We start from the raw sequence: 27,069 nt of genomic DNA on the forward strand, positions 1-27,069 counted from the left end.
ATCTAATAGCCATTTTTTACATTTTCTTGTTATTATCATTATTTGTATTGTACTTTACATTTCTTTGTTATTTATTTATTTATGATTTTTATAGGAATCAAAAGAAAGAGTATATAATGAAAAGCATGTGACATGTTTACCCTGTTTACACTTCTTCGGAGTAGGAACTGATATTACTTCTTTGAGGGCTCCCATAGGTATTCAATGTGTACACATACCTATGATTACACACAGTAATTACATTTTTTCCAGTAAAGACATTATACACTTCTTGTGTACCTCCTTTTTTTCACTTTACAATGTATTTTAAACATTCTTGTATATTTATAAAAATAGAGCTGAATTCTCTATTTACTGGCTGCATAATATTCCAGCATGTGCACATGTTAAATTATATTACTAATTTATGTAGATGAATATTTTAGTAGTTTCCAATCTTTTGTCATTTAAAGCAATTAGACGATGAATTGTTTGTAAGTATATTTATTTAAACATGCATATTTCATAAAGTAAACATGCTATATCAAAGCATAGGAGCATTAATTCTATCAAATGAGGGCTAGGCACTGATATCCTTTAGTAGGCACTATTTTTGTTTAAGACTTTGATGAATGAAATTGAAAAGAATATACACTAAAAACAAGCCATAGCATATATCCACATTTTATAATTTCTTTCAAAGGAGAATTATTTCTTTTTAAACAGTGAGCCAATGCCTCTCACAATATTACCAATAACTTTACCAGGAGCACACACTATTGAAAAGATCTCAGGGACAATTCTATTTATGGCTTTTTCAATCCAGGAAGAATTATCATTTTGAGTAGTATCAATTATATTTCTCAAATGATTGATCTCTGCATTCAACTCTTCAGATTTCTTTTTAAATCCTTCTCTAAGCAAATCTTCTTGAACCTAAAAAAGTGAGAATGGAAATAAAACATTTTAAATACCCATGTTGTTTAAGAATTTCATTTTATATTTAAGAACCCTTTCCTTTCACTCTTAAAATTGTTCTCTCTTACACAATCAAGGATAATTTTGCAACAAGGAATAATCCTGTCTTGGACCTAAACATTGAAAGAAAACATAGTTTACAGTCTTACAAATATTCTCATATCTATAGGGTTTTGCTAGGAAGCTAAGCCTGCCCTGAAGACAAATGTAATGTGTGCCAGTCACAGTATCAGTTGAGAAGTAACCTTGGTTTGCTGGCACCAATTCTCAGTCCCACTTGGAATAATATGGCCAACCAAATGTAGAAATAATGGGAAATTATAAATTGCGCTAGAACCCTATTATAAACACATACAGATAGCCAATAAGAAATTCCTCCTTTGCCATATGATTACTTGGGTAGACTTTCCATACCTGGGAACAGCACAGCAAGTTTGAAGCTGTCATATCCCTGTATTTTTAATCTGGACATTTCTGATAGTTTATTGTCAGCATAGATCTACCCTAGAGTCTTTGGGTGGTCATAGGGTTCCTGATAATAGGCAATGATCTTGGTAAAGCAAACCAGTTGTTGGTCATAATAAATACATGTGTTTCAAATAGCTGTTTATTCAGGCCAAATAAGTCATTTTAAAATAATGCAAAATAACACCTCAGAACCTATTTATATTGTCCAAGTATTCAGAAGTGAGATGCTTTTCCTGACCACTCCAGAGTGTATGCACAGAATAGATGTCAAAGATATTTTTCAGGAAGAATCAAGATGGCAGCATAGGTAAATGCCTGTATTTGCTGCCTCCCACAACAACATCAAAATTACAACTGAAATACCAAACAACTATCATCCAGAATCCTGGGAAAGCTGGCTGAGTGGAAGTACTACAAATAGTGAGGTAAAAAGGAAAGCACATTGAGACTGGTAGAAAGTGTGGAGGCACAGAACAGGCTGGTCCTGTGCCGCTCTTTTAATCAGGAGGGAGATTGCCTCTGCAGAGGCCTCCTGGAGGACCAAGGAGTCCCAGCCCCACCCAGCCCAGGGTTCCAGAGCTGGGGAAAGAAGTCCCTATGGGCAGTAAGAACTACAGACTGTAAAAACAAGTGTGTATTGGGGCTGAGTGACACACATGCTGCTAGAGAGCCAGCTGCTCCTCTTAAAAGGCCAGCACCAGGTGAACTGAATTTATAAGCTCCTGCTTGCTCTGCACTCAAGTGCTGGGCGAGGCTCTGGGGGACCCAAACACATACGGGGAGAAACTGGGCTGTCTGGTTTTCGGGCAGGAACAGGGGAGCAGCTTTCTTTCACATCTAGGTGCTCGCAGCAGGTGTTATTCCCAGGCTGGGACCTCCCAGTGCAGGGATGACTAGCAGTCATTGCTGTTTGCTCCACCCTGGAGATTCCTCAAGACCCGCCCTACCCAATTTACAACCCCACCCAAGCTGTGAGCAGCGGCTTTTGCATATGAATGGCCTGTCCTTTCTCAGCCTAAAACCTGTCAAACAAGCTGCAGCTGGGTCAGGGAGCCCCAAAGCTATCAATAAAAGGCCCAAGGTCAGCATCAGCATCAGCCTGCCTTGCTTCACAGCTGGGCCTCATCTGGGCACTTCCAGGAGGAATCTGCAGATCTCTCTGTGCACCTCCTTGGAGATCTAAGAGCCAGTGTACCCAGTGGTCAGCGTGAGACCATACCAGATTACAACACTTCACATCCATAAGTGACACACTCAAGAGGCAGACACAGTGACCACCAAAGCCCCACTAAAGCAAGTCCTGCACAGCAGCTCTCCCACTGTAGTTGTAGCTGGTCCCAACAGCCAATTGGCCTGGAGGTCAGTTCCTCCTAGTGATACCAACAGCAATCAAGGCTCATCTACAACAAGACTGTATACACAACCCACAAATGGGGTGCACCAAGAGTGTCCACCTCAGATGATTGAGGAGGCTGAGCCACTGGGCCTTATAGGACACCTACTACACTTGGCCACTCTATCAATTAAAGGAGACTTAACAGCTACCCAATACATAGAAACAAACAAAGGGAAACAGCCAAAATGTGGAGACAAAGAAACAACTCACAAATGAAAGAAATGGAAGAAAGCAAACTACTGGATATAGAGTTCAAAACACAGTTATAAGGTTACTCAAGAATTTTCCAGAAACCTCCAAGGACCTTCAAGGATCTTAGTAAGAATGCCCAAAAAAATGGAAAAGGACCAGTCAGAAATTAAGCATACACTGACTGAAATAAAGAATAACATACAGTGATTCAATAGTAGACTAGAGGATCCCAAGAACAAAGTCAATGATTTGAAATATGTGGAAGAAAAAAACACCCAACCAGAAGAGCAAAAAGAAAAAAGAATCCAAAAATATGAAGATAGCATAAGAAGCCTCTAGGACAACTTCAAGCATACCAACATCCAAATTATAGGGGTGCCAGAAGAAGAGAGAGAGCAGGATATTGAACACCTATTTGAAGAAATAATGACAGAAAACTTCCCCAACTTGGTGAAAGAAATAGACTTACAAGTCCAGGAAGTGCACAGAACCCCAAACAAGAGGAATCCAAAGAGGACCACACCAGGACACATCATAATTAAAATGCCAAGGGCAAAAGACAATGAGAAAATCTTAAAAGCAGCAAGAGAAAAACAGTTAGTTACCCACAAGAAAGTGCCCATACAACTGTCAGCTGATTTCTCAACAGAAACTATGCAGGCCAGAAGGGAGTGGCAAGAAATATTCAAAATGATGAATAGAAAGAACGTACAACCAAGAATACTCTACCAGCAAAACTATCATTTATAATTGAAAGTCATATAAAGAGATTCACAGACAAGAAAAAGCTAAAGGAGTTCACCACCACCAAACCAGTATTATATGAAATATTGAAAGGTATTCTTTAAGAACAGGAAGAAGAAAAAGGTAAAGATAAAAAATATGAACAACAAAGTGACAACAAATACATATCTATCAACAAGTGAATCTAAAAATCAAATGAATAAAAAATCTGATGAACAAAATAAACTGGTGATTGGAAAAGAATCAGGGGCATGTAAATGGAACAGACTGATGATAGTCAGAGAAAAGGGGGTTTGGAGGGTTGCGGTAAGAGATTAGACAAAGATTTTATTTGCATGTATGCAGTACTGAAGGACACAGACAACAGGGTGGTGAGGGCCAGGGGTGGGGTGGGAACTGGGTGGAGGGGAGCTATGGGGGGAAAAAGAGGGACATGTGTGATAATCTCAACAATAAAGATTTTTTTAAAAAGACAAAAACTATATATATATATATTTTTTTTTTCTTACAAAGAAAGGGGGCAAGGGGAAGATTCAAGGTTTTAGCAAATTACAAGTAGTAAATGGCAATGGTTTTTCCTCCATGGTCTTGCTATAACCTTCTCCATCCCACCTGAGCTACCAGGACAATGACCATGGCAGGTTTTACCTTCAATTTATGCTCCAACATCATATTCTGCTCTCTTAATATATTCTCTCTGTCCCTTTCCAGCTTCTCCTTCAGTTGTAATATATTTTCCTCAAGGCTCCTCTTCTGTGCCTCCATCTCCTGCTGCTGCTCCTGTAGTTTCTGTCTCAGCAGCTCCTGTTCCTTCTCAGCTGCCTCCTTCTTGGCCCGCTCCACTGCCCCAGGGAGGTTTGAGAGAGGGAAGAAAATTATGTGAGGACTAATCTCTACCTGTGAAGCCACAGCCCGCATGGCCTGGGTTCAAAGGCTTGGAGAAAGGGCTGATGCACAAATTAATACTCAAGACAAGAAATATAAATTTGGAAATTATAGGGGAAGCCAGATGTGAAGTTAGTTCAAGTGACTAAGCTCCACTGAAACTCTGCACCCATCTTCTTTTTATTTACTAGAATACACAATTGCCTTTTAGGAATGCAAACATGCATATCAAAGGTAATGTTTAGTAAACAGCAAAAGACTATCAGGTTAGGGTGGTTGCCTTCAGCCATTCAGTCAGCAGCAGTTAATAATATGCAGATATTCAGCCTTCTGAATATCAAAGCCCTATTCAGTCTTCTGACTGGACCTCTTGCATTTATATTAATTACTGTTGATCTTTGCTTCCAGCATCTACCCTCCTGAGCTCTGAGAACAAACCAAACTGGAAGGGGAGGTGGAATACTCTGAATTGCTCCCTTGCCACACTATCAAGAGCACATTTCAGAGTGTTATGGGAAAGGTCCTGGCTGGCTGAGGTGCCCTGGTATTTTCATAGTTAGAGAGTTATGTTCCACAGAAGGAGAGAAAGCTCCTTGTTTCAGCAGGTTTTATTCTCACAGCTGTCAAAGGACACTGCAGGTACCTGCAATCCATGGTGAGCCCAGTCCAGCCCCTTACCTGCCATGGCCTTCTCCCCATCTGTGAGCGCTTTGTCTGCCTGCAGGATGGAATTCTCTATTGCTGCCTGTGACTGCAGGAACCTCTGGAGAACCTCATTTGCCTGAGGAGACAAGAAGGAACAAAGAACTTTGATGTTCACTGGGAAGAATAGGCCTCAAAATAACTATGTCCATGTTATTTTTCCTTCCTGATTAAAACTGCATCATGTGTCCACGCAGTTTCCAATCTCATTAGAGAACAGAAGCTCTTCATACCCCCCTGAAGTCTCTCTCCTAGTGCTACATTCTTCTATTCACTCTACATTCCAGCCAGGGAGAACCATGTTCAGTGCTACAAAACCACTGGCTCTGGTGCTTTTGTTTATTTACCTTCCAGGGAGAAATGTTGTCTCCAATTAGTGTTGCTGTTCTCCTCTGCCACTTGCTGGCTGTACCTTTAAGCAAGTCATTTTAACCCATCTGTGCCTCTCCATTCAGATGTGTAAAATGCTCACAAAATGTATAGATGCCTCTTAATGCTACTTGAAGGATAAAATTAAAATTCTAGGGAAAGAACTCAATATTATGTCTTAACAATAAGAGTTCAATAAATATTAACTGCATTATTATCATTATTATTTTAATATCATTACTTGTTACCACCACCTATACAGCCAACTATCTCAGATTCATAAGTATTTTAACTCTGTATGCAATTGTGTATATGATTGACTTGTTTTTCTCTTTTGATCAGTCTTGAATACAAAAACTCTGACCTTAACTTATAAATTGTTTGCCTTTAACACACTGAATGTCATATTGTTTGATGGAAAATGATTATTTCTCTTCTGTCTTTTATGGATTTCAGAAATCCATATTCATTTGTGAGAATGGACATTGTGATTCTAATCAGGAAGAAAGACCAATTAATGGGCCTTTAATGCTAAAACAGTCATGATAGCACATGCCCCGATATGACCCACAACTGGTGCTGTGACCAATTTCCAGGAGACCCTCTTGACTTTAATCTGTAGGATCCCTATGCTCCAGTTATCCCTCACCTTCACTCCTTTCCTGGGCACTTGCCAGTAGTCCCGTTCAATCCTTTCCTTTGTTTCCATGTAGAGCCTGTGACCACCAGGAACAGAGAAAATGCCTGCTGAAATACTTTCCATTAGGGACTTGGAAAGCTGCTCAAGTTTATCCTGACAGTATTTAACAGATGTATCTTCATTCTGCAGCAAGAACCCATCCTTCTTATCTTTTATGATTTCCTGCAAGGAAAGTATAGAGGGGTGTCACCAGGAGAAAGGAACAGAGGAGAAAAAATTCCAAAGAATCTGGTGGAAGGAAGTCTAGCTGTGATCCTCATGAGAAAAGCATTCTGTTGAAAGATATGGAATAAAACAGGAATTACAAGACTTGATTTAATCACAACCCTGAAAATTCTATGTGAGGCAGCAGAAAGCTTCTAACCCCCTTGGGTCTCAGGTTCTTCATCAAAAATGTTGGTGTTGAATTCCCTTATCTCTATGGCTCCTTGCAGCTGTAACTTTTGTTAATTCCATCTTCGATGACACAGTGATACAAGAAGGAGCCATAAGAGTTGAAAAGAGCCTGCTATGAGGGTCTGTTAAGAGACATTTGGTTCCTGAGAGTGGGAGATTCCCTCAAGAAAGTGACTAGGCGAGGAATGACTTTTCGGTATTCTGGGCAGGTTTGAATTCAATATAAGCATTCAGTTCAGAAAGACATCTATACTGATTATGCATCAGAGACCAGAGAAATTTTTACATAAAGTACCTGATGTTTGGTGGGGAGAGGAAGAAGAAAATACAGTCTTTTTAAACAGTATCTCTTATAAAAATCTAGACCACTGGATCCATGAGTGAGAGAGGAGGACTGGGGTCAGAAAAGCTCTTCTAGGCTTGATTTACAATGGAAAGGTCACAAAGGGTAAATAAATACTAAGACAAAGTACCACGAGATTTTTCTGGAACGCCTGGTTGTCATCCTTGAAGGAGTTCTCCATGAAGATTGCAATGGCTTCCCTCTCACAGGCTGCATGCAGGTCCAGCAGCTCCTGCAGGGTGTCTGTGGGGAAGCTCACTCTCTGGGCCATCTGCTCACTGTAGTGGTCGGCTGCCTTCTGAACGGCCCCAGTGTTCTCAATTTGGGCCAGAGTTGTCATCGCATTCTCCAAACAAGGCACTGCTCCACTGTTGATGGCATCCACATAAGTCACCACCAAAGTCCTTAGCCCTAGTAAGCCAGGAAATTTAAGGGATATTACTCAATTGGATCTATGATTCAGAGACTATATTGCTAAATCTCTTCTGTCTTTCTGTCTCTCACAACCAAACACACACACACACACACACACACACACACACACACACACACAACTTCCTTCTACTATTATTGGTGTACGCAGATAGTTAGATATTAACAAGAGACCAGGGAGCTAATGAAATCAGATTCTGATAAAGCATGATTAAGTAGGAAAAAATAGCCTTAGAGTCACACTGGGGAGTCCACCCAACTAACCCGGATGGGAGAAAATGGCACAGAGGGAATTCCTTTACTAAGTACCTGAACAATAGGAGCCCAATGACCAAGCAGAACTAGGAAGCATGTGCAATAGGAGCCAAAATGTGGACCATAAGTAGGGGAGGGCACAAAACTGGGAAAAATTAAGGGAAAGAATGCCTAGGGGAAGATCACAAGCCCTGAAGAAAACAGAAAAGAAATTGGATAGTTTTCAAGAAATCCTGCCCTTTCCCAAACCCAAATATATATGGGGAAGGTTAACAAATACCTCAGGGCAGTAGCTGCCTTCTAGTCTGCCAGCTCTCTGTCTCCCTGAGAGTGTACTTTGCTTTTCACTTTAATAAACCTTGCCATTATCGCTTAAAACTCCTCCTACAACAGGGTCCCTGAAATTCCTTTCACACAACACCATAGAAAAACATATTTCCTCCAGTAACACTATTGTTCCATTGACTCTTAATTTTTATGTTTCTTTAGATCACAAGGCTAAAATAATTCAATATTCACCTTTATCTAACATATTAAAAGATATCTGGAAAACATAATTTCCCATTGAAAATCTTAGAAGCAAATTGCTTACATAGGTAGACAGATGAGGCAGGGTAAATGTGATCCTATATTCTTCTGGATTTTGAAGCTTCCTGTAAATTTTCAGAGCTTTATGGGCTAAGATGCATTATCAAATTGCTCTAAATGCCCAAAATATCTTTTGTATTCTTCTTGCAAACCTCATTCATTATAAAGGACTTCAATTAAGAAAATAGTGTAATCTGTTTTTTATCCCCAGTTAGTGATTCATTTTTAGTAGATGTTTTATATCTATGGATACTGCAGATTTTGCTGTCAATGGTTGTAATTTTGGAGATGAATTTATGAACACCCAAAAGTGTGATAAGTATACATGTGTCTTCGTGGAGTATGAATATCTATGTGTTTGATTCCACATAATTCTATATAGAATAAAAAAGAAATCCTGGAGAACACATCCTATAATATATTCAACAAATATTAGACCCCACAAAATGTGAAATGGAGACTCACGTTTCCCAGTGACCATGATTCCCTCTCTGAGGGTCTTGGTTCTCCCCTGGGTGAAGATGTAAGAACAGAAATTCTTTATTTGTTCCTGGAAGTTAGAATCCAGTTGGTTGTCTGCAACCTCCTCAATATTGGCTAGGAGTTTTTTGTCATTTGTTGGCCGATCAAAGACAAAACACTTCCGTCTTGGAAAGAAATGCCGTATGCACTCTCTAGGGAGATTAGATATTTGAGCTTTGGGATTTATGCCTGAAAGATTAAATCAAACAAAAACAAAAACAGGTATTACAGTAGAAGTAGTCTGAGAACAAGGGACCTAAAGATTTTCATGACAGGGATTTTTGTATCTTTGCGGCATTCTCTCTGTATAACTTGTTTATAACTCCTTTAGCATGGACATCCAAATGCTTCTTCAACATCAAATTTACCAATAATACAACTCTGGGGGAAAATTTTGGAAGAGATTAAGTATGCTTAAAAAACAACAACAGCCGAAACCGGTTTGGCTCAATGGATAGAGCATCGGCCTGCGGACTGAAAGGTCCCAGGTTCGATTCCAGTCAAGGGCATGTACATTGGTTGCGGGCATATCCCCGGTAGGGGGTGTGCAGGAGGCAGCTGGTCGATGTTTCTCTCTCATCGATGTTTCTAGCTCTCTATCCCTCTCCCTTCCTCTCTGTAAAAAATCAATAAAAATATTAAAAAAATATAAATAAATAAAAAAAACAACAACAAACTATTGCTGTTATCAGACCTAAAAATTGTAAAGTATTGTCTATATTGTCAATATTAGCTACTGAATGAATAACAGAAACATGGGTCAAATGTAAGTTTTTGGTCTACTTGATCCCATGGGTAAATGAATCTGTGAATCACAATGAAGAGCCCTAACAAGACTTAATGAAGCAATGTTAGAAATAACACCAGATTATCTAAGGAAAACTGTTTAGATGCTAAAAATAATGTGTACAGCATTAGCTTTTTAAAAAAATTAAAACCCCTGAAAAGTGAAGAGTAAATGTAGCTAAAACATAATTTTAAGATATCACCATTAGTCACTAAATTCTTTAAGGTAAAGAACTATATTTCATTTGATAGCTTTGCTGTTATGTTTAGCCCATTTCTCACTGTTCTGAGAAACCATAAATAGAAATATGAAATCAAGAATGTATAAATCAGAAGTGGTATTTCTTCCAAAGTTTCATCAGATACCTACATGCCCATGTAAATGTAACCCATTCAAATATTTTTATTATTTTGAAATTGTAGCATGAATAAATATGTGGAAATTGAAAAAAGGCTATAATACAGATAGAAAGAATTAACATAATTAAAATGTCTAAAATGCCCAGAGAAATCTATAGATTCAACACAATCCCTCTCAAAATACCATTGGTGTTTTTCAAATCACTACAATAAATAATCCAAAAATGTACATAAAACCATAAAAGATCCTGAATAGCCACAGAAATACTGAGAAAGAAGGACAAAGTTGGAGGTATCATGCTACCTGATATCAAACTATAATACAACTAGGCCGCTGCATGAAATTCGTGCAGGGGGAGGGCGGGTCCATCAGCCCAGCCTGCACCTTTTCCAATCCGGGACCTCTCGGGGGATGTCTGACTGCCTCTCACAATCTGTGACTGCTGGCTCCTAACTGCTCACCTGCCTGCTTGCCTGATCACCCCTAATCCCTCTGCCTGCCTGCCTGATTGCCCCTAACTGCTCCCTCACTGACCTGATCTGCTCTAACTGTTCCCCTGCTGGCCTGATTGCCACTAATTGCCTCTGTCTCACCCCACACTCAGGACCCAGGATTCCCTCCTCCAGCCAGTCGCAGGCATCTGGGACCCAGGCCAGCTTCACCCAGGCCAGCCACAGCTTCAGGGGACCATGGGTGGGCAGCTTGCCTGGGCCACAGCCACAGGTGCCCAGGACCACGGGGCAGGCAACCTGTCCCTCTCCTGGGCCACAGCCACAGGTGCTGGTGTCCAGGACTGTGGATTGGGCAACTTGTCCCTCTCCTGTGCTGCAGGTGCAGACACAGCCATTGGTGCCCAGGACTGTGGCGCATGCAGCTTGTCCCTCTCTTGTTAATATCCTGGGACCATGGGGCGGGTGGCTTGTCCCTCTCCCAGGCCACAGCCCCAGCCACTGATGCCCGGGACCTCGGGCAGGAAGCTTGCTTCTCTCCCGGGCCGCAGGCGCAGCCACTGGCACACAGGACTGCAGGGCAGGTGGCTTTTTCCTCCCCCGGGCCGCAGGCACAAATGCAGCTATTGGCACCCAGGACTGCGGGTCATGCGGCTTGTCCCTCTCCCAGGCTGTAGGCGCAAGTACAGTCGCAGTTGCTGGAGCCCAGGACCTCAGGGCGGGTGGCTTGTCCCTCTCCTGGGCTGTAGCCTGGCTGTTCCCCATTCTTCTCTCACAAGCTCATTTGTGCCTGGCTGGTCCCCATTCCTCTCTCCCCAATTCATTTGTGCCTGGCTGGTCCCCATCCCTCTCTCCCCAGTGTTGAGTGAGCAGTTCCAGCTCAAGGGCAAGGGCTTGAGGGCATGATGACCATTTGTATATTAGCTCTTTATTATATAGGATGCTATGGTAATTAAAACAGCATAGTGCTGGAATAAAAACAGACAAATAGATCAATGGAACATGACAGAGTTCAGAAATAAACCCACACAAATATGATCAAGTAATAGATGACAAAGGAGGCAAAACAATATACAATGGGGTAAAGATAGTTTATTCAATACATGATGTGGGGAAAATTGGACAAATACCCGCAAAAAAAAAAAAAAAAAAAAGGAACTATATGACCTTCTTACACTATATACCAGAATAAGCTCAAAATGGATTAAAGGCTTAAATGTTAAGACTCAAAATCATAAAACTACTAGAAGAAAACATAGAAAGTAAAAATCTCAGGTATTTTTCTTAGCAATGTATTTCTTTTTATATCTCTCCTCTGGTAAGGGAAACAAAATAAATAAACAAATGGGACAACAGCAAGCTAAATAGTTTTTGTACAGCAAAGGAAGCCATAAACAAACAAACATCCACCTGAATGGGAGAACATATTCTCCAATGATACATCTTATAAGGTGTTAATAACCAAAATTTATAAAGAACTTATACTATTCACCATAGGAACAAACAATCTGATTTAAAAGTGAGCAGAGGACCTTAATAAAAACTTCTCCAAAAAGGACATACTGGTGGCCAATACAGGTGTGAAAAGATGTACAACATCACTAATCATCAAAGATAAGCAAATTAAAACCACAATGAGATATCACCTCATGCCTGTCCAAAAGGCTCTCATCAATAAATCAGCAAACAATAAGTGTTGACACTATTGGTTGGTATGCATATTTGTACAGTTACTATGGAAAAGAGAATGGAGGTTTCTCCAAAGAATTAAAAATAGAACTACCTTATGGCCCAGTGACTTCACTTCTGATTATATATCCGAAGAAATCCAAAACACTAATTCAAAAGAATATATGACTCCTATTTTCATTGTAGCATTATTTACAATAGCCAGGATATGGAAGTAACCTAAGTGCCCCAAAAGAGATAAGTAGATAAAGAATAGATAGTAATATACAAAATGAAATACTACTCAATGATTAAAAAAAAAAAAAAGAATGAAATCGTATCATTTGAGATAGCATGGATGAATCTAGACAGTACTGTGCTCAGTGAAATAAGTTAGACAGAAAAAGACAAATATCATATGACTTCACTTATCTGTGGATTCTAAAGAACAAAATAAACAAACAAAATTGATACAGACTAATACATATAGAAAAAAATGTTGATGGCTGCATGAGGAGAGTGGTGTTGAAAAAGGTGAAGGCATTAACAAATACAAGTTGGTAGTTACAAAATATTCATGGGGATGTAAAAAACAGCATATGGAATATAGTTAATAATATTGTAATATCTATGAATGGTGCCAGGTGGCTACTTGAAATATAGGGGGGATCTTGTTGTAAAGTATGTGTTATCTAACTACTATGCTATATATTTGAAAATAATACAAAATGATATTGAGTGTAAACTACAATTGAAAATAGGTGTCAGTGAGTGAGGGACATTTAAATCCAGCAGGAATATCAGAGGCTGGCAGAACGGGCTCTCCTGGACAGGGAGCACCTACCATCACTGTCGCGGGCACTCCCTGGGCTACAGTGTCCGGGAACAGAGCCCTTGCCATCTTGAAGGGAGCAGCAGCCTCTTCTAGGAATTCATCAGCACCACCACCAGACTGGCCTTAGACCCTGCCCCGGCCCTTCAGCCACTCCAGTCAAAATCCTGCTGCCCCACCCACAGACCTGCAGACCATAGGACTTCCACCTCCAAGGGTGCACAACTCCTGAGCAGTAAATGTGACTTCCCCATCCCTGGCTGCTGACCTCCAGACACCACTTGCACCTTTCCAGCACACAGGCCTCCTGAGCCCACTGCCTCAAAGGTGGCTCTTTGGTGTCGCTGTGAGCCCCCGCTGGGTGTGCTTGTATCCAAACAAAGGTGCACACTCTGGCAGTAGAAATTGGGACTACCCCCTTCCTTGCTGCCTGCCCACAGACATGGCAGGTCATGCAGCTTCAGGGCTAGGGCCCCTCTGAGTGCTCCGCCTTGGCAAACAGCCCCTGGGTGCCTCTGTGAGCTGCCGCTGGGTGCACAAATCCAATCAAGGGTGCAAGGTCCCAGCAGCAAAAGTCTTCCCAATCCACAGCTGATGACTGCCAGACACCAATTCATGCCTTTCCAGAGCACAGGAAGGCAGCACTAAACACCAGTAACTTGACTCTTGGCATGCACACGATAGGACTCTATTTCTCATCGCATGCACACGGGATCCCTGATTCTCAGTGCATGCACACTGAGTGCCTGTGACTCCAATTCATGGCACATACGCACACAGGGACCCTGATTCTCAGCTCGAGGCAACACCAAGCTACAGAGACTCAGAAACTCAATTCTCAGCATGTGCACACAGGGACGCTAACTCCTGGTGCATGCCAGGGGACTCTGATTTTGGGTGCACAAACGCAGGGACTTATTTTTTCAGTGTGGCACATGCAGTTTCCCTGATTCTAGGTGCATGCACAAGGTCACACTGAGCATCACTGACTCTGATTCATGGAGCACGTGGCACCCACTGACCCATGGCAGCCACAAGTCTCAGTATCAGAGCTCTTCAGTGACACTCAGGTGGCGCAACGTTCCCACTGCACACAGCTCAGGCCCCTGCAACTTGGCATTTGGACCTTCTGGTAATAGCTAGAATGGGAAGACAAGGAAACAATCCCCAGAGGAAAGAAAAAGAGGAATCACCATGAAAGGAAATAAGTGAAATGGAGGCATGCCATATGACAGAAAAAGAATTAAGAGTAATAGTCATATAGTTCATAAACCAGATGGACATGAAAATCAACAACATATGCAAAACTCAGGAAGAAATCAAAAGTGATATAGCTACAATCAAAAACACCATGGAAGGTTTCAACAGTAGACTAGAAGAAGCAGAGGACCAAATTAGTGAGTTAGAAGATAAGGTAGAAAAACAAGCCCAATCTGAACACCAACTGGAGAAAAAAATTAAAAAGCAGGAGGAGAGCCTAAGGGAGCTTTGTGACAACATGAAATGAAGTAACACACATATAATAGAGGTACAAGAAGGACAAGAAGAGGAGCAAGGACTAGAGAATCTATTTAAAGAAATAATGACAGAAAACTTTCCTGATATGGGGAAGAAAAAAGTCACACAAGTACAGAGAGTTCCAAGCAAGATGAATCCCAAAAGAACCACACCAAGACATGTCATAATTACAATGGCAAATGTTAACGACAAAGAGAGAATCTTAACCCTTTGCACTCGCTTGCTTTTTTCTCAATTCCTTTATTCTAATGCTAACCGTGTCGAGTCACACTCGACATCCGAGTGCAAAAGGTTAAAGGCTACAAGAGAGAGACAGAAAGTTACCTACAAAGGATCCCTCCTCAGATTATCAAATGATTTCTCAACAGAAACACACCACGCTAGAAGGGAATGGAAGCAGTATACAAAGTGATGCAAAGCAAAGGACGAATCCAAGAATACTCTACCCAGCAAGACTATCAATCAAAATTGAAGGGGAAATCAGCAACTTTGTAGAGAAAAAAAAATGGTAAGGGAGTTTATCACTATCAAGCCAGCAATGCAAGAAATGCTAAAGGGAATGATGTAAAGAGAAGAAATAGACAGGGAGGAAGGAACACAGGCATAAAGTACAGATATGGCTACAAACAAGTACCTATCAGTAATAACATTAAACTTAAGTGGTTTAAATGCTCCAATCAAAATACATGGAGTGACTGAATGGATAAGAAAACATGACCCATATATATGCTGTCTACAGGAGACCCACCTCAGAACAAAGGACAAACACAGGCTGAAAGTGAGGGGGTGGAAAAATATCTATCAGACAAATGGAAATGAAAAAAATGCTGGGGTAGCAATACTTATATCTGACAAATTAGACCTCAAAGTGAAAACCATAACAAGAGACAAGGAAGGCCACTTCATAATTTTAAAGAGATCAGTACCACAAGAGGATATAACTCTGGTAAACATATATGCTCCCAATGCAGGAGGACCAAAATACATTTTTTTAAAAAACTTTTGGAAGATATCAGGGGAGAGAGTGACAGCAATACAATCATAGTAGGAGACTTTAATACCCCATTAATATAACTGGATAAATCCTCTAGGTGAAAAATCAGCAAAGAAGCAGCAATCCTAAATGGTTCACTAGATCAGATGGACTTAATTGACATCTTTAGAACATTCCACCCTAAAACTACAGAATATGCATTCTTCTCAAGCACACATGGGACATTTTAAGAAAGACCACATATTGGGACACAGGCAAAGTCTCTCCAAGTTCAAGAAGATTGAAATCATATCAAGCATCTTTTCAGATCACAATGGCATAAAATTAGAAATCAACTACAATAAAAACAATCACAAAACTTCAAACACTTGGAGGAACAATGATTGGGTTACCAAAGAGATCAAAGAAGAAATAAAAAACATCCTAGAAACAAACAACAATAAAATCACAACAATCCAAAATCTATGGGACACAGTGAAAGCAGTCCTGAGAGGGAAGTTTATAGCTCTTCAGGCCTACCTCAACGCCCCCCCCCCCAAAAAAAAAAAAGAAAAAAGAAAGACTGATAATAAACAATCTAACTCTGCAACATGAAGAATTAGAAAGAAAGCAACAAGAAAAGCCCAGAGTGAGCAGATGGAAGGAAATTATAAAGATCAGAGCAGAAATAAATGACATAGAGACTAAAAAAAAAAAAAAAAAAAAAAAAATACAAAAGAGCAATAAAACCAAGAGCTGGTTCTTTGGAAGGATAAACAAGATTGATGAACCTCTGGCCAGGCTCACCAAGAACCAAAGAGAGAAGACCCAAATAAACAAAATCAGAAATGAAAGAGGCGAAATAACAGCAGACCCCACAGAAATATGAAGGATTGCAAAAAAACACACACAAAAAACTATGAACAACTCTATTCCAACAAACTGGTCAACCTAGAAGAAATGCACATATTCCTAGAAACATAAGACCTTCCAAAAATCATGCAGGAGGAATCAAAAAATCTGAATAGATCAATAACTATGGAGGAAATTGAAGCAGTAATAAAAAAAACTTCCAACAATCAAAAAACCTGGACCAGACGGCTTCACAAGGGAGTTTTATCAAACATTCAAAAAAGAAATAAAAGCTATTCTCCTCAGACTATTCCAAACAATTCAAGAGGAGGAAATACTTCCAAGCTCTATCTAGGAAGCCAGACATTACCCAAATCCCACAACCAGATAAAGACAATACAAAGAAATAGAATTACAGGCTAATATCCCTAATGAACATAGACACCAAAATTCGCAACACAATTCTAGCAAATCAAATCCAGCATTACATTAAAAAGATCATACAACATGACCAAGTGAGATATATTCCGGGGATGCAAGGATGGTACAATATCCACAAATCAATAAACATATACACCACATAAACAAACTGAGAGATAAAAACCATATACTCATATCTATTGATGCAGAAAAAGCATTTGACAAAATCCAACACCCTTTCTTGATAAAAACGCTCAGCAAGATGGGAAGAGAAGGATCATACCTCAACATAATAAAAGCCTTATATGACAAACCCACAGCCAACATCATACTCAATGATCAAAAACTAAAACCATTTCCCCTAAGAACAGGAACAAGACAGGGATGCCCACTCTCACCACTCATATTCAATATAATACTGGAAGTACTAGCCATTGTGATCAGACAAGAAAAAGAAATAAAAGGCATCCAAATTGGAAAAGAAGAAGTAAAACTGTCCTTATTCACAGATGAAATGATATTGTATATAGAAAACCCCAAAGACTCCATCAAAAAACTACTAGACTTAGCAAATGAATTCAGCAATGTAGCAGGAAACAAAATTAACACCCAGAAGTCTATGGCTTTTCTATATACAAATAATGAACTCACAGAAAAAGAAACTAAAAAAGAAATCCCATTTACCATTGCAACAACAACAACAACAAAAAATTAAGATACCTATAGGAATAAATTTAACCAAGGAGATAAAGGACCTGTACTCAGAAAATTTCAGAACACTGAAAAACATGATAGAGGAAGACATGAACAAATGGAAGAATATACTATGTTCATGGATTGGCAGAATCAAGATCATAAAAATGAACATACTACCCGAACCAATCTATAAATTAATGCAATCCCCATGAAATACCAACTACATACTTCAATGACCTAACACAGACTCTCCAAAAATTCATCTGGAATAAAAAAAGATCCTGAATAGCTACAGCAATCCTGAGAAAGAAGAACAAAGTAGGAGGGATCGCAAAACCAGACATCAAGCTATATTACAAAGTCACTGTTCTCAAAGCTGCCTGGTACTGGCACAAGAACAGACATATAGACCAATGGAACAGAACAGAAAACCCAGAAATGGACACATGCCACTATGCTCAATTAATTTTTTACAAAGGAGGTAAGAGCATACAATGGAGTCAAGATATTCTCTTCAATAAATGTTATAGGGAAAATTAGACAGATACATGCAAAAAAATTAAACTAGTCCACCAAATTACACCATACACAAAATAAACTCAAAATGGATAAAGGTCTTAAATGTAAGATGGGAAACCATAAAAATCTTAGAAGAGGCCATAGGCACCAAAGTAGCAGACATTTTTTGTAGCAATATTTTTATTGATACAGCTCCTAGGGCAATGGAAACTAAGGAGAAAATAAACAAATGGGACTACATCAAAATAAAAAGCTTCTGCACAGCAAAAGAAACCATCAACAAAACAACAAGAAATCCCACTGCATGGGAGAACATATTTGCCAATGTTATCTCTGACAAGGGTTTAATCTCCAACATTTACAGGGAACTCATACAACTTAACAAAAGGAAGATAAACAATCCAATCAAAAAATGGACAAATGACCTAAATAGACACTTTTCGAAAGAGGACATACAGAAGACCAAATGACATATGAAAACATGTTCAAAATCACTAATCATCCAAGACATGCAAATCAAAACAACAATGAGGTACCATCTCACACCTGCCAAAATGGCTATCATCAACAAATCAACAAACAACAAGTGTTGGCGAGGATGTGGAGAAAAAGGAACCCTCCTTCACTCATGGTGGGAATGCAGACTGATGCAGCCACTGTAGAAAGCAGTATGGTATTTCCTTTAAAAAATTAAAAAGGGAACTTCCATTTGACCCAGTAATACCACTTCTAGGAATATATCCCAAGAAAACAGAAATACCAATCAGAAAGGTTATATGCACCCCTAAGTTCATAGCAGCACAATTTACAATAGCTAAGATTTGGAAACAGCCTAAATGCCTATCAGCAGATGAGTGGATTAGAAAACTTTGGTACATCTACACAATGGAATACTAAGCTGCTGTAAAAAAGAAGGAATTCTTACCATTTGCAACAGCATGTATGGAACTGGAGAGCATTATGCTAAGTGAAATAAGCCAGTCAGTGAAAGATAAATACCACATGATCTCAGTCATTTGGGGAATATAAAGAACATTATAAACTCATGAATAAAAATAGATACAGAGGCACAGAAGCATCAAACAGACTGTCAAACTACAGCAGGAAGGCAGGGGAGGGTTGGCGGTGGGGGGTAGATCAACCAAAGGACTTGTATGCATGCATATAAGCATAACCAATGGACACAAGACACTGGGGAGGGAGGGCGGTGACGGCATGTGCCAGAGGATAGGGGAGTCTGGGGGAAGGTCAATGGGGAAAAAAAGGAGACATAAGTACTACTATTTGTAATACTTTAAACAATAAAATAAAATTTAAAAAAGAAAATAAAATTATCTTTAAAAATCTTTGATTTAGAAATTAAAATTATATTCTGATAATTATAAAAAATTACACAAATGGGTAGATTGAAACACAAAATATACTACTTCAGGTTTATGAAAACATAAAGTCATTTTCATAAATAACATACATATAAAGATATTAGAAAATTATATGCCCATGTTTAGAAGACTTATGTCTAATTACATGAAAGATATTTTTTCTCTTCGTAGGCTTTTTATTGTAATTTTATGCCAAACAAGTATTTGATCAGCTGTTTTCCTCAAAACAGAAAAGCAGAAGCTTAAATAATAAACATAAGTACCTGCTCTTTAGAAGGCTTTAGCAGCACTGTTTTCAAAGTTACAATTGGATTCTAAATTACAATGTATAAAGAACAAATGGGTTATGAATAGTTTTACTTTAGGATCTACTTTTCTTACATGAACTTAAACTCCAGTCCATAGAGCTTTTCAACCCATTCCCATCCACCATTTCTGCAGACTTCTTCTAGTCTCAAGTACAAATGCAACTTCAGACATGATGTTTAGTACCTTCCACCCTGTATTGGACCATCCACTGCCCAGCCACACTATGTTACCTGGAACCAGCTTCAAGGCATTCTCCAGGTACTCATCTGCTGTGATAGGGTGACCATTTAACTTCAGCTCCAGGGTGAAATCCCGTAAGGCCCAGATAAAGTCTGGAAAGAAACTCACAAACTCTATTGAATCTTCTATTCCATCTGATTTAGGAGAGGACTTTGCCCTGATGAGTTCTGTCAGCTCTGTCACATAACTAGGACCTGGCTAAGGAAAATAAACTTTTTACCCACAATTTCCATATTTCAATAATTCAAAAAAAAAATAGTATTACAAACATTCTCCTTCACCCTGGTTCCTTTTGGTCTACTAAAAGCAACTAAGTGAGAGGAAAGGAGAAATTGACTGGATCTCCATTCCCACAGCCTCCATGACACATGGAGGTTGGGTTCCTGGAAGGATACTGCAGCTGCTCCAGCGCCTGGTGGTTGATGGTGCCCAGGCTGTTGTAGACGAAGCTGCTACACAGAAGCACGGCCAAGGCAAAGATCCACGAGTCATTCTTAGGGTCGCCCTGGAAGTACATTAGGGCAAGACATTTAGAGGTTTACCCTATAGAAATTCATTCAGACACTAAGTCTAACAGTCCTTCCTTTTATTTCAGGTAATGTACTCACCATGCAAACAAGTTAGTTTGAAGACAGGAATAAATATAGATATGAGCTTTAGCAATTACAAAAACATTACTTGTGACTGTGATTTTTGTCATCACAGGGTTTTCTTTTTAATGAATTGGATGAAATAAAATAACGTATAAAATAACTTAGTGCAGCACCTGGTGTGCTATTACGTTAAGTCCGTGGTCGGCAAACCGGCTCGCGAGCCACATGTGGCTCTTTGGCCCCTTGAGTGTGGCTCTTCCACAAAATACCATGGCCTAGGCGAGTCTATTTTGAAGAAGTGGCGTTAGAAGAAGTTTAAGTTTAAAATATTTGGCTCTCAAAAGGAATTTCAATCGTTGTACTGTTGATATTTGGCTCTGTTGACTAATGAGTTTGCCGACCACTGCGTTAAATGAACGGTGTTGGTACATATTTATTCTACATATAGTTTTGGTCATGGACTATATAAAATATTCCATAGTTAACATAACTAGAGACATATTCAAGAAATGTTTATGGGATGCTACTGAATATTTCCACTGTTGTTAAAATTAAAAAGCAGTTTAAAATGACAAATATTACTTTCAAGGTGACTATTTCAAAGCCATGATGACTATAGCAAGGAATATAACAAGAATAATATCTACAGGATGCTTTCATCGAAGTAATGTATATAAGCATTGGAACCTGTAGCTATAATAGTAAATTAAGGTGGGAGGGAGGAAAGAGATCAACCAAAGAACTTATATGCATATATGCGCAAAACATGGACACTGACAATAGCATGCTGAAGGTCTGCAGAGGGATAGGTGTGGGGAAGACGTGGTCAATAGGAGAGGAAGAAGAGAAAAATGTGTAATACTTTCAATAGTAAATATAAATTTTAAGAAGTATTAAATTAAAATTTACAAGTCTGTCATGGAAGACCAGAGCTCTGAAAGCTGTAAAATTTTACATAACATGAAGTCTTCCTCAGCACCTTGATTGAAAATTAAAGACTTAGTAGAGTATGACTTTGAATAAATGAGGGTATCCTGCACATGGAAAGACCCCCAGAAGCAAAAGTAGACACGGCAGCATACAGAAGTCTTTTCAATAAAAGTAGTTATTTGATCTGACAGGAACAGAGGGTAGGTCAAGAAGTTAAAGCTCAATAGTGAGCCTAGTGCAACCAGATGAAGGACCTTAACGGAGGGGTTAATTTGTTCATATAAAACACAGCAGGTCTAAATAACGGCACAATACAGATTTTCGTTCTTTTATAAACACTGTCTAAAGTTGTTCCCCAGAGCAAAAGTGGAAAATACCTAGAAAATTTTGATACCTAGAAAAAATACCTAGAAAAAATGATATGTCCATTTATATTCCAAACCCCAATTTTAAAAAATGATTATAATAAGAAGTGGCACTTATTACAAACAATAGGTTATTTAGACAGTAAGACTGTTTGATATATAAAAATAAACACAAAATTTCTAAGTCTTCTTTGGGTAGAAATAGAAAGTTGTAGAAATTTAGGTACTATTTTCTTTTTTTCTTTTTTTTTTTTTAATATATTTTATTGATTTTTTACAGAGAGGAAGAGAGAGGGATAGAGAGTTAGAAACATCGATGAGAGAGAATCATCGATCAGCTGCCTCTTGCACACCCCCTACTGGGGATGTGCCTGCAACCAAGGTACATGCCCTTGACCGGAATCGAACCTGGGACCTTTCAGTCCGCAGGCTGACGCTCTATCCACTGAGCCAAACCGGTTTTGGCGAGGTACTATTTTCAAATAAGTCTCAAACTAAAGCAGAAAAGGAGAAATCATTCATTTTACCCTTTAGTAGAAAACTAAAATATCAAAGACCCATCTTAAAATGTTGTAGGACCATCACATGCTTTTACAGAGCTATCTCAGAGGTGTCTCAAGTCTTCCAGAATGCTTGCTGAGTACTTGGTGAACTTCACCATAGGACTGCAGACTTTTTGAGGGCAGGGCTTTTACATGGGTCACTAGTATATACAGTACTAACTTAGAGACCTGGGAATATGGTGCTCAGCAATTGTTTATTAAATTGAATCAAATTATTCATGCACTGCTGAGAAATAAAAGAAAATTTCCTCAATGTAGCATGACACCTTACCTAGAAATAAGAGTCAGACAATCGAGCCTTTGCCTGATATATAGTTTGATTTCTAGATTTCACAAATAGATCAAGCAGTTAAATTATGAGACTATCCAGAATGAAGCCATTTTATCTGTGACTCTCTGCCTTACCTTTTCCACATCTCCCAGGCCCTCGGTGTCTAGAAGGACCAGAGTGCAATCAGGCTTATAGGGGTGAGGCACACACCACATCCAGATGCCCTTGGTTTGAGACTGCACCGTAGAGCCCAGAGGGAAACCTATAAAGGAAGGGGAGACCCAACCCACAGTGACAACAGACAATCAAAGTAGACAAGGGACTACAAACTCAGATGTTTTTGGAATGGAAGTACCCCAGAATATAAGATGGTGCTTTTTCTATTTTGTAAGAATGCTTTACTTTGTGTGTCATCTATTTGAAGGAGGAGATGAACGTTAACTGTGAAAATGACACCCAACAAGAGCTCAAAATGGAGGTGAAGTACATCCATGAATCAGACATAATAAAGGTCACTGAATACTATATAAGAGCATTTTAAAGAATGGTCCAGTAAAGGCCAAATAGAAGTGGATAGAAGAGAGACGTCTAAAGAAAAAGAAATTCAGAGATTATTTTTCCAATCAAAGTGATAAAAATAAAAATGGCAAATGGTGTGGGAGAGGTTGTTAACCACAATGGGATGTGAACAAACAAAAATATTTAAGCATTATGATAGATATGCAATTATCTTTACATATTCATGGGAAAAGCAAAATTCTATAGAGAAAGCAATACATGTTATGAGCAATAGATGAGGCACAATTTCAAGACCCCAGTGTTGGCACAGGTAAAAGAAGGAGTCTATGCATTACTAGGAGAGATTTTCCTTAACAGAAGTAAAACTATAAGTATGGTAATATAATAGATTAAGGTAATAATTTAGTGATGAGAATTAGACTTAGAAGTTTGGTTTATTGAGAAGAGTTTAGTTCTTTCTTCATGTAACCAATGAAGAAAACTAATAAGCTGTGATTTAGTTAGAGTAAAAACAATTGGCCCTGGCCTGAGATAACACTCATTAAGGTCATAATTTATTAGTAAGAATTAGAATTAGTAGATTGTTTTATTGAAAGAAATTTAGCTCTTTCTTCATGTGACTAGTGAAGAAAACTAAGAAACTGTGATATAGCTAGAGTCAAAGAATTGTCCTCTGCCTGAGACAACACTCACCGTGATTCTGTCCTGCAAGCCGATTCATCAAGTAGGATTTGCCTGTACGATACAATCCTGCAATGGCCACGACCACCACTGGCTGAGAAATCTGGTCAAGAATCTCTAAAGCTTTCTGATTCACTGAGAGATGCTCATTATTGTTTTCTACCAGACAAATGGGGGCCATCATGTTGGGTCTAGATGCCATGGCAACCTGCCAACCTAGAAGAACATCCCAGTAGAAATAAGATTACAATGCTATTCTCTGAGGCAGAGTTAAAGCACCCATCATCTTAGAACAATATGAGTGTTCTACTTTGTTCTTGTCATAGTAAGCATAAGCCAGGACCTGCAGTGAAAAATTCGTCTAGTTTTGGTTCTATACTTGCAGTGAATCTCTGCAAGGGCCAAAGTGTTCCCAATGCCATGAGGACCTCAGATTGAATGTTCTTTCTGGCGCTGGGCAGCCACGTCTTGTAATGCAGTCGAGTGGCTCTACCCAATGCCAGGATCACCACTGAGAAGGAAAGCCATCACCTCATGTGAACATGCTATCCCTAAACTTAAGGTTTAACCAGCTGCTAAGAGGATCCTGAGAAAGGACCTGCCTGAGACCGGAGTGACCTGGGGGCACAGCCAATAAATTTTAAGACATAGGTTTCATGCATTTCTCTGTCTCATTTTCCTCATTGTTGAGAACAGCTATAGAACTAGTGGTGAATATGACTAGTATTCACCACAATCTGAGGTTTTAGCCTGACAATTTGGTTTGACATATGACAGACCAATAAAATGTACAAGTAATATCTATTTATGATACTGAAGGGACTGAAGGAATTTGGGGTTCCAGAAAGAAGCAGCTTTTGATTTTTCTCCTTTTTTAGAAGTCTTCAAAATTATTTTGGCCACAATGCTTACCAGTCATTCCCTGTTTAGAGAAACTGAGTCATGTGTTATTTATTTTGTTTTTCAAAATGAAGTGTGCACCAAAATTTAAAAGTAGATTGATGTTATAAGCCAATAAAAAGTATATATTAATAAAACTGTCAATAAAGAATAACAAGTAGTCCTCCCAATTTTTGCATCCTCCATGTCATGTTAAAAATAGCCTTGTGATTGAAAAAAATCAACAACTATGTAAGACTATAGAGGAAATAGAGAATGACATAGCTATAATAATAATAATAATAATAATAATAATAATAATAATAAAAACTATGGGAAGTTTGAACAGTAGACTAGAAGAAGTGGAGAACTGAATTCGTGAATTAGAAGACAGGACAGCAAAACACACCCAAACTGAACTACAATTGGAGAAAAAAATTAAAAGACAGGAGGAGAGCCTAAAAGGAGTTTTGGGACAACATGTAATGAAGCAACATATAAATAATAGGGGTGCCAGAACAAGAAGAAGAGGAACAAGGATTAGAAAAATTATTTGAAGTAATAATGTCAGAAAACTTCCCTGATTTAGGGAAGAAAAAGGTCACACAAGCACAGAGAGTCCCAAACAAGATGTATCCGAAAAGACCCACACCAAGACTCATCGTAATTATGATGGCAAATGATCAGGACAATGAGAGAATCTTAAAGGCTGCAAGAGAGAGACAGAAAGTTACATACAAGGAATCTCCCATTAGATTATCAAATGATTTCTCAACAGAAACACATCAGGCCAGAAAGGAATGGAAGGAAGTTTACAAAGTGATGCAAAGCAAGGGACTGAATCCAAGAATACTCTATCCAGCAAGGTTATCATTCAAAATTGAAGAGGAAATAGGGAGCTTCACAAACAAAAACAAAAAAAAATAAAGGGCTAAGAGAGTTTATCACTACCAAACCAGCAATGCAAGAAATGCCAAAGGGACTGGTGTAAAAAGAAGAAATAAAAACGGAAGAAGAAACACAAGCACAAAAAATAAAAATGGTTACAATCAAGTACCTATCAATAACGACTTTAAACATAAATGGACTAAGTGCTCCAATCAAAAGACATCAGTGGCTGAATGGATAAAAAATACATGACCCATATATATGCTATCTGCAAGATACCCACCTCAGAACAAGAGACTCACACAGACTGAAAGTGAAGGGATGAAAAAATATCTTTCAGGCAAATGGAAATGAGAAAAAAGCTGGGGTAGCAATACTTATATCTTACAAAATGAAGGCCATAACAAGAGATAGGGAAGGCCACTTCATAATACTAAAGGGATCAATACGACAAGAGGATAAAACCCTGGTAAATATATATACACCCAATGCAGTAGCACCCAAATACATAAAAAAAAAAAACCTCCTGGAAGATATCAAGGGAGAGATCAACAACAATACAATCATAGTAGGGGATCTTAATACCCCACTGACATCACTGGAAAAATCCTCTAGACAAAAAAAATAGCAAAAAAAAAAAAAAATCAACCCTAAATGACTCACTAGATCAGGTGGACTTAATTGACATCTTCAGAACATTTTACCCCAAAACCACGAAATATACATTCTTCTCAAGTGCACATGGGACATTTTCAAAAATAGACCACATATTGGGTCACAGGCAAAGTCTCTCCAAATTTAAGAAGATTGAAATCATATCAATCATCTTCTCAGGCCACAATGGCATAATATTAGAAATAAACAACAATAAAAACAATAAAAAAATTCAAACACTTGGAGCTCAATAGCATGCTATTAAACAATGATTGGGTTACCAAAGAGACTAAAGAAGAAATAAAAAATACCCTGGAAACAACTGCCAATGAAAACACAACAATCTAAAATCTATGGACACAGTGAAAGCAGTCATGGAGAGGGAAGTTCATAGCTCTACAGGCCTATTTCAAAAAAACAGGAAAAAAATGGTAATAAATTATCTAACTATACAACTTAAAGAAATAAATGACATAGAGACCAAAAAAAAAAAAAAAAGATCAATGAAACCAAGAGCTGGTTCTTTGAAAGAATAAACAAGATTGATGAACCTCTAGCCAGGCTCACCAAGAAGCAAAGAGAGAGAACCAAAAAAAACAAAAAACAAATCAGAAATGAAAGAGGCAAAATAACAACATATGCCACAAAAATACAAAGGATTACAAAAAAAAAAAAATACTATAAACAACTCTATTCCAACAGACTAGACAACCTAGAGGAAATGGAGATATTCCTAGAAAAATACAACCTTCCAAAACTCAATCAGGAAGAA

At 38.8% G+C, this 27,069-nt stretch overlaps 1 protein-coding gene across 1 annotated transcript in view; it reads right to left on the minus strand.

The window, feature by feature from the left end:
• Window positions 1-475: 475 nt before the first annotated feature.
• Window positions 476-27,069, minus strand: part of LOC307103647 (guanylate-binding protein 6-like) — a 28,102-nt gene continuing 1,508 nt past the window's right edge. Inside the window, exons 2-11 of the mRNA XM_079778093.1 lie at window positions 23,889-24,092; window positions 22,811-22,938; window positions 20,350-20,459; window positions 19,945-20,141; window positions 8,893-9,138; window positions 7,283-7,563; window positions 6,363-6,575; window positions 5,321-5,423; window positions 4,406-4,599; window positions 476-915 (exon numbers count right to left, since the gene is read on the minus strand). Of these exons, the coding sequence (XP_079634219.1) occupies window positions 688-915; window positions 4,406-4,599; window positions 5,321-5,423; window positions 6,363-6,575; window positions 7,283-7,563; window positions 8,893-9,138; window positions 19,945-20,141; window positions 20,350-20,459; window positions 22,811-22,938; window positions 23,889-24,078 (1,890 nt within the window). The 5' untranslated portion in view covers window positions 24,079-24,092 and the 3' untranslated portion in view covers window positions 476-687. The remainder of the gene's footprint in view (window positions 916-4,405; window positions 4,600-5,320; window positions 5,424-6,362; window positions 6,576-7,282; window positions 7,564-8,892; window positions 9,139-19,944; window positions 20,142-20,349; window positions 20,460-22,810; window positions 22,939-23,888; window positions 24,093-27,069) is intronic.

This window comes from Cnephaeus nilssonii, assembly GCF_951640355.1.
Source record: "Cnephaeus nilssonii genome assembly, chromosome: 7".
Taxonomy (NCBI): Eukaryota; Metazoa; Chordata; class Mammalia; order Chiroptera; family Vespertilionidae; genus Cnephaeus; species Cnephaeus nilssonii.